Source organism: Bidens hawaiensis, unplaced genomic scaffold (genome assembly GCF_021521415.1).
Source record: "Bidens hawaiensis isolate Kalapana, Puna unplaced genomic scaffold, B.hawaiensis_p1.1 tig00004242_1, whole genome shotgun sequence".
Classification (NCBI taxonomy): domain Eukaryota; kingdom Viridiplantae; phylum Streptophyta; class Magnoliopsida; order Asterales; family Asteraceae; genus Bidens; species Bidens hawaiensis.
Window position 1 is genome coordinate 1017226 of NW_027491253.1, and position 9119 is coordinate 1026344.

General features: G+C 36.3%; 1 protein-coding gene across 1 annotated transcript; it reads right to left on the bottom strand.

The window, feature by feature from the left end:
• Window positions 1-1045: 1045 nt before the first annotated feature.
• Window positions 1046-5513, bottom strand: LOC143625906 (transport inhibitor response 1-like protein Os04g0395600). The gene is made up of 4 exons (XM_077096123.1): window positions 5462-5513; window positions 4814-5334; window positions 2839-3331; window positions 1046-1896 (listed from the first exon to the last, which is right to left on the bottom strand). Exons 2-4 carry the CDS (start codon window positions 5326-5328, stop codon window positions 1141-1143), a joined length of 1764 nt encoding a protein of 587 aa, XP_076952238.1. The 5' UTR covers window positions 5329-5334; window positions 5462-5513; the 3' UTR covers window positions 1046-1140.
• Window positions 5514-9119: the final 3606 nt, after the last annotated feature.

Below are 9119 nucleotides of genomic sequence, written 5' to 3' on the forward strand. Positions count from 1 at the left end.
ATTTGTGTATTTAATATCGTGTGTAAGAACTTGGAACTAATTGTTATATTGTGGTTGTTAAGTCCATATTAAACTTGAATGATCTCTGAGTATGATATGTAAGAATATGTTGACATATCTCATTATTAAAGATTTAACACAAATATAAAGTTAATAAATTTAAAACCAGCTGTTGAAACAAAAATAGATTTAACACCAAACTTCATTGGTCATTTGTTGGTCAACCAGAAGTGCCACATCCAAATATAAATTAACTTAAAAAAACAACTCATTATGCGTTTATGAAAGGTGATAATATTGGAAGTTATTTTATCTAGGGTTTGAGTATCGAGTTCACGGGCTCATTTATCTCTATATATTGTAACCTTTATTGAATGGAATAATAAACTACTATAGGTTCAAATAGTCAAATATTTCAAGATATCCGGATCAGCATGGAAGACATGTTTACAAAAGCTCTACCATGTCCAAAATTTGAGTATATCCTTTGGGTGTTGGTTAAGGTCAATTGTGACTATAGGTGGAGAATTGTTAAAGAAAGTCAAAATTGACTAAGTCAACGTGACAATTAGCAAAGTTGAGCTGTGTTAAGTGTTCAGGTGTGATGTGATTAATGTGTTGAAGATGAGGGACCATTCGTGACAGTTTCAAAGATGAGTTTGTTAACATCTGATTAGGGTTTTACTGACTTCGTTTTCAATCCAGGGTCATCAATAACAATGATCGTTAGATTGGTTCAATTTCGTTGTTCGTGGTGTGAATTCATAACACAACGGATGTGAAAGTACAGATGTGATGTATCAACTTACAAAGTTATTAGATTCAACAACCTTATGAAACATGTATAAATCACCTGGATTCACAACAAAACAATTCAAACTTTTACTACACTTGAGTATCAAAGTTTTAACTACACAGCAAGATGCTAAATTTGTCCAAGTGAACCAAAAAAGAAAAAACAAAACATGACTACCCCAAATCAACATCATCGAGCCGACTCACACCCGCATGGTCAAACTTTTGACCAAACCGAGAACATTGTATACCTCGACGGTGGGGACTAATTTGATTAAAAGTTACAATATAAGAACATTATTTTAACAAAGTACAAGTTGTTCAAGCATGTCATTTTTGTTGGACTCAAAGGGTCAAGACAAATGGTGGGGCATCTCTTCGCGGTCCAGCCACAGTTCGATAGATGTACACTTTATGAGCCTGGCTGTCTTCACTGTCTTCATCCTTCATAACTTCAACATTCAACCTCGGCATCTCTTTAGCCAACACCCGACACCCGTTCATGGTCAAGTTACAAGCCGACATCCAAAGCGACCTCATTGACTCATATTTGGTCAAACCCGACAGCAAAGCAGCATTTCCAAACGGGCAGTCTCGTATCTCTAACTTCCTTAGTCTAGGGCAGCCCCCAAGCACATACTTCAACCCCAAATCACTACTTCCTGCGAAAGCAACGGACAAGATTTCCAAGTTTTTTGCGTATTTTCCAATATACTCAAAGGTCAAATCGGTCAAAAGGCCGGAAACGGCAAGCCTTTGAAGGTTCGGGCAGGTCCTGACTACAGCACCAAAAGCCTCGTCCATGGGTTCGTTTGTCAGGTAATCAGGTTGACCAAGGTTCATTATGCAGAGGCGGAAGTGGGTGAAACCTGGGCAGTTTTGAACCACAGTTGCAACAGCAGCGTTCGTCATTTGATGGCAAAAGTAAAGGATGTAATGCAGTTTCGGGCAGCCCTGAGAGACCGAGATGAGACCTGATTCGGTCACGCCTGCAACTTCCTCCTGGTCAAATGGGTCAGCCGGAAAGACCCGGAGTTCTTCTAGTAAGGGGCACCATGACCCAACCGCTTCTAAACCCGTATCCCCTACAGTATCAAGAACCTGCAGATAGATAAAATTGTAATAGTTTAATTAGTTTATTCGAGTACACATGTTGATGCAAAATGTGTAAGTCAGTAGGAGTGTACATGGGTTAGGGCTGTTCACGAACCAAGCCGAGCCAGGGCCAGCTCAAGCCCTGCTCGAATATAAACTGAGCAGGCTTGGCTCGAGCTCGAATGCTCAGGCTTGGCTCGATTTGAATACAAGCAGCCTCGGCTCATTTACAATTCGAGCTTTTTTCAAGCGAGCTATTTTCGAGGGAGTCACGAGCCACAACTTTTTTTGAACCGCCCTAGGACGGGTCGGTTTTGGGCTCAAACTGAACCAAAAATTTGGTTTTTGAGTATTTAAAAACCGTTCACTTTTTAATTTTTTAACATTTGAGCCCAAATATTTAATTTATTAAATGCTTATAAATACTAAAAATCAAAGTTAAAAATGAAAACCCATAAACTCAGTTCAGTTAGGTTTTAATTTCTTGCAAAACCAAAACCAAAGCCGAACCAAAAGTTCAGTTTTTACGTAAACATAAAGCCGAACCGTCAGTTTCGGTTTTATCAGTTATTTGTTTGACCCCGTTCAGTTTCGTTTTTAACATTTGGACCGGAAAAAATTGGCCCAAAATAATGAATTTGGGTGTAAGTATTTTTGTTAGTTAGTTATTAATTAATTATTATACATTTGTGGTACATATTTGGGTAACACTATTTATAAAAAACTTATGAATTTCTTAAATCCAAAACTAAAAATGAAAACCCATAAATTCGGTTCTGTTTGGTTTTTCTATTTTAATTACATGCAAAACAAAAACTAAAACCAAAACCAAACCGAAAAATTTAGTTTGGATTCGGTTATTTAGGTTCAGTTTTTTCAGTTAAGGATCGGTTATTTTCGGTTTCATGCACACCCCTAAAACTCGGGTTTAATTTGACAAATAGTTACCCAAAGTCGCCGCACACTTTTGCAGTGCATTAGAACCATCGCTAGCTCAAAGCTACGTAACGCTGCACAACTCAGGTTTAAGAAACTGAGACCCGCACATGCGGGATAAATAACGGGCAGATAAACCGAATTAATATCCCATAAACCGGAGATGGTTAGCAGGCTTTTACAGTTTCCAAATGTAGTTTCCAGGTCAGCAACGGGGCGGGTTACAAGATCTTGGGTAAAGGTTCCAGTGCCAAGTTCAGTCAACTGTGGGGCCCGCAAAAGAAGCTTTTGTAACTGATCTAAATTAATGTTTCGGTTGACTTTCAAAACCCGTAACGATTTGCACCGTGTAACGAGCTTTTCGAGAGCGTTGAAACTGACTTCACTGTTTAAGCTCGCAAAATTTAGCACTTGTAATGTGGTTAAGGTTTCAGGGAAGCAACTTAACCAATCGCCACCTAGATCATCGATCCCGTTTTCTTGTATGTCTAGCTCTGTTAAGTTTCTACAAAAAAAAAATATAACATTAACAATTTTATCTGGATAATTAGGCCTGTAAAAGAATGGAGCTAGTTGTGTTTGTTCGTTTAACTTTAATGGAACAAACGATCGACACACAAGCAATTAAATGAACGGTATTTTCTTGTTCGTGTTCGTTAAGAAAATGAAAGTGTTCGTGTTTGTCCCTTTAGTATTAGCGAGCAGTTCATTAACGAATATAACTGAACATAGCTGAAGGAACATAACTGAGCTAAAACCAATATAATATTAATAATTTAATCTAGATAATTAGCCGTGTAAGGGAACCAAACAAACATGAACAGAGGTGTTTGTGTTCATGTTTGTTCAGTTAAACTTTAACCAAACAAACGGTCGAACACAAGCCATTAAGCGAACCTGATTTTCTTGTTCATGTTTGTTCGTTAATTAAACGAGCATGTCTGTGTTTGTTCGTTAACAGCATAAACGAAACGAACAGTTAACAAACTAACATAAATGAGAATAAACGAACATTTCACAAACACGAACGAAGGGTGTTTGCGTTTGTTCATTTAACTTTAACCTAACATACCATTGAACACAAGCAATTAAACAAACGGGAATTTCTTGTTCGTGTTTGTTCGTAATGGTATAAACAAACAGTTCACAAACGTAAATGAACTGACATAACCGAGCTAAAACCAATTAAAAGTAGATGTGAACAACAATGTGTCGGGCCTAAAAGGTTCTTAAACCAGACCAAAATTGTAATGGGCTTAAGAATTTAAATAAATATATTAACAGACGTAAACGAACAAACTTAAACAAATGTAAACTAACATACTTAAACGAACAAACCTAAACGAATTTAAATGAACGACTGTTCACGAACATAAATAAACGAACAAGACATATGTTCATGTTCATTCGTATTAACTTTTAACTAAATGATCAAAAGTTTTTGTTCATTTTCATTCGCTTATTAGATAAAAGAATTTCCTACCAAACGATTCACTAAATATTCGGTTTGTATACAGGCCTATAGATAATATTCACTATAATGCATTGACTTAATTCTTGAACAACCAAAATTTATATAGTAAAAACTCATTATACAATTTTATTATATAGGTAACCTCTATGTAATTTGAACTTCATGGGCAAATAAAGAATTTAAAGGAAATTGAGTGTGTTTAATTTTAATTCAGCTTCATGTAAAGCAGTTAGCCTGGTTTATAAATAAAATAAAATAAAATAAAAGAGGCGTGTTGCGACCTAAGGCGCAGCCCTGGCTCATCGCTTTTGGCTACTCAAGGTGACCAAAGTTCAAAAGGCGCAGGTGAGGCACGATTTTCAGGCAAAAAAGTGGTGCGCACCTTTCGTACACAGATGGTTTTTATGCCTCAAATGTAGATAATTCATATATAATGCTTTCCTATAGCTAAATTTTCGGTAGGGGAAGCTAAATTCAACTGATCTAATATAAACAACTGATTAGAGATGTTACCTGCAATGTGTGGCAATAGCTTTCAATCCCTCAGTACTAAATCCATCGCAACTCAAAAGCGACAAGGCCTTAAACTCGGTAAAATTCATCGCTAAAAACTCCAAGCTCTCGTCACTAACCGCCATCCGTTTCAACCGAAGCTCCTCGAGGAACGGATACGCCTCGGCGAGAACACTCAGCCACGGATGCACATCAGCGCCCCAATCCTCGGGAACCAGATTGAAATCCGAAAACCTAGGTTTGCCTTTCAACGTCACGCTCCGGATCTTCGGGAACCTTCCGGCCACAATCTCCGGCGACACCGAGTAACAGTTTCCGATGAACACGTGGCGCCTGCTCCACCGCTCGGCGTGGTACCAGTCCTTACAGACCAACGACACCGAGCTCCGATCCTTGTGAGAATCGATCAGCGAGAGGACTGGTTCCAGAACCTCGTCCGGAAACGGACACGTCCGAGTCGACTCGGGCGAGTCGACTCGGTCAACCGACCTGGATCGCTTCTGATCTAGATCCATACTTGACTGCAAATATAAAATAAATCGATTAATTAATGATTTGAGTTGATGAAGTGAAATTAGATCCATTGAATTGGATTGGAGGTGATGATGATCTAAGAATGAATTAATTAAATAAAGTGAGAAAACGTACATATGGAGATTGATTTATTACATGATGAAAGAAACCAATAATGGATGTATATTTCTCTCTAAAACCAGAGCACGGAAGCAGCAGCTTTACTGAGGTGAGAGAGAGAGACAGATACGAAACAAGTTACGTAACCTATCAATCATTAACGATACCTTGCACAAAGTTTTTTCTGAAAAAACGGCGTTCATTAAGAAATTGAGTTTGTCTGTGTCTATTTATGAGTCTTGTAAACGGACGCTAACGGGCACTAATAGACAGTCGAATACTAACGGCCAGTCGGACACTAATGGACAAACAAACAACGATGGACACTAATAATAAATGTTAATGGACAAGCAAAGATAAGCTTATAAAAATACTTAGCATAAACACTAATGAACATTACACCACATGATATCTAAAAATATTCAACACTTAGCATGATAACCAAACACATAATCATATAAAAATAATGTTTTGAAGTTCAAAATCTACAGACTTCTAGTATTTCACAAGAAGCAATCTTCAAATTCTTCATTTTACAAGGAATTCCAACATACACAACACTATTTAACTAGCGTAATCGGACGGACGTAACCATCTATGTTCACGAACACTATCGAACGAGGGTGGCCTTTGTCCGTGTTCGTCCGTTAAGCTTACCGAACAAAATTTTTTTTGTCTGTGCCCGGTTCGTTTATTAAATGGAAGAACATAAACGAACTTCCAACCAAACATCCGGTTCGCTTGCAGCCCTAAGTATCACAATTACGATAAATAAATGTTAAGGATAACTCGAGCGTTCTTCGGGTAGGGGCTTCGGGTTAGTCGGGAACATTGGCGCCATTAGCTCAGTTTTGATCATATCATCGAGCAAGAGAATTGGGTACGTGAACCCCAATGATACGTTGAGTATTTGGTCGCTTTAACAGTAATATTATCGTGAATAATATTAATAACAATAGTAAATAATCTTATCCTCGTTCATTTTCATACCAAAAAGTAATACTCCACACTCTAATATTTTCTACTCTACAAATAATTTCAACGTAATGGAACAACTAAATTTTGATTTTGGATCGAGTATTAGGAGAAGGGTAAGGCCATAGAACTACCAACAAGAAGTGGTGTTAGACAAAAACTTTTATGAAGATATGGACACTGGAAACCAACAAGCTTTGAATGGTTATTGAAAACGAGTGTTCGATTATTTTGTGCAAGAGAGTGGTGTAAGAGATCGTCCCCGGCCACCAAATGTATTCGAAATAGAAAAATCCTGAAATTTGGTGTCTGTGTTCCCGAGTTCATTTATGAAAAGAAAAGCAAGGAAAGAAAGTTTTCTCTTCTTATCTTTTCTTTTGACATCACCTCTTTCTTTTTAATTTTCTTTTCTTTCAAATCTTTTCAATTTGGAAAGATACAAATCCTATTATTTTACTCATCATTTTCTCTCTCATCCCCTCCTTTTCTTTCTTTTAATGAAACTCGGGAACATCATTTTTAAATTTTCCTTTCTTTTCCTTTCTTAAATGAAACTCGGGAACACAGTATATTTTTTTCATCCCTTATTTTTCCTCCATTTCCTTCTTTAAATGAAACTCGGGTGAGTATGTTGTAGAAAATTCTCACTAACCTCTTTCTACAAACAAGACGGCTATAGCATGGGACTACGTTGGTGACATTGAAGGAGACAAAAGGAATGTTGGAAAATGTTCAACAATAGGAGAAGAGGTGTTAACATCAATTCGGTTGGAGAGGACCCCACAAATATTCCCCTCTTGTACTATAAATACCCTAGATTAAGGAACAACCAGGGTAAAAATGAGCGATAATTTTATACTTTGAGAGGTGTGATAATATCCTATAATTTGCATACTTATAATAAATGATCACTTCTTTGTTATCATCATTTGTCAAGTTTTATTAACTCTTTAATGTGCGTTTTATTTATTTTATTTACCATTTTGTGTTTTAAATTTATATAAATTTTAGTTTTATGCTAAAAAAAGGGAAAACAAAAGTTGTTCCATGAATCTCCACACACCCTTTTTAAATCCCTATAAACTCTTTAAATTAAGCAGCAATTCCTCATTGGTCCATTTTATTCTCCATTCTTTCATCATTCTCCATATACCGAATTTTATAATATGACCAATAAGTCAACCCAATTGCACGCAATATATGTATCTATCGTCTGGTAGTATAGTATCGGTAAGAACGATGTATTAAACTAATAGGCATTGTAGCTCTTATACTCGACCTTTTTCCATTATTTAGTCAAATCTAAAAGTAGATGATGAAGAGGTAGAATAGCAATACATAAAAGTAAATTAAGTAAGAGGTCGAGAAATAATTAATCCAAGACAGATATCAATTTGGCTTTGTATCCCTTTATTATGCTAAATGATACAATAAAATAGATAAAATGGTGTGATCATTAAAAAGAATGCAAATGTGAAAATAGTTCCTGTAGGGGTTAGCGATTCATACAACTTTTTGGAAAACTAAAATTATAAGACGCATAAACCACCTCGAGACATGCAATGGCGATTAAATGACCGACTTATGTTTTTGTAATAAAATAGACTCCCCCCCCCCCCCCCCAAAGCCCACCCACACACAACTAATGCTATAAATCCCACTCCTCATTAGTAATGCAGAATGGTAAGACACGCTAGCCACCTCAAAAACGGAATTAAAAATATTTTGAACATGACAGAACTTTAAATATAAAACTTCAACTCAATATTTGAATATCATAGGACTGATTTCCTAAAATGCTAACATGAGTCCTTTGATGGAATAAACAATGACGAAAAAAAGTTATGTCATAGCCCCCGACCCCATCCAGGGAAGGGGTCTGTGAACATCGAGCGGTGGTATCGGTGTATGTTATTATTAAAATATTAAGTAGCGGAAATTTATCAAGACCATAGTTAGAAAAATTATCAGAGTTTTAAAACACCACGATTCTTATTTCATAAACTGAGAATAAAATCCATCTTTATACAAACATAAGTTTTATAGTGATAAACCTAATTTACAAAACATATCTCTTTATTCTGGTGACAAAGCCACTTATTTAAGCTGAAAGCTTGTATGCATCATTCATGTGTCTCTAACAAGTCACATTAAACATGTTTAAAAATATTTGATCAGCAAGAAATACCGGTGAGTGCATTCATTTGTAAATGACACATTTTACAGTTACATCATTAAGATGTTTTTATATCTGCCTGCTTATAAATTACCGAAAGGTACTTGTCACTCGACCGTATATGTGAATGTGGTCATATTACTTATTGGTTAACAGCTGTCCAATAAGTAACGTATAATAACCCATTAGGCAAACCTTGTATACAAAACCCCACAATACTAGTAGTAACCATCCCGTAAGTCTACAGAGACTTAATCAATGTAATGTAATTAAAACCTTTTTAAAATATTTTGAAAGTCTTTGGACTATTTGTCATGAGTTTAATAAGTTCATAAAGCATCATGACAATATTGGAAAATCAATTGTCTCACACAAATGGGAGTTATACAAAAACTCGAATGTCTCACCTTGCAAGTTTACAAATACAGAGCTTCTTGGTATTAAGCACCTAGTTAAACACAATGTAGTATATATAGATTAGTATAACCCAATAATCCTAACGATAATCACGAGAGTAGAAAC

Coding starts and splice junctions, on each gene's coding strand:
- LOC143625906 (XM_077096123.1), bottom strand. CDS start 5,328: ATGGATCTAGATCAGAAGCGATCCAGGTCGGTTGACCGAGTCGACTCG. Junction 3,332..4,813: donor GCTATTGCCACACATTGCAG/GTAACATCTCTA, acceptor TTTTTTTTGTAG/AAACTTAACAGAGCTAGACA. Junction 1,897..2,838: donor AAAGTGTGCGGCGACTTTGG/GTAACTATTTGT, acceptor ATCTATCTGCAG/GTTCTTGATACTGTAGGGGA.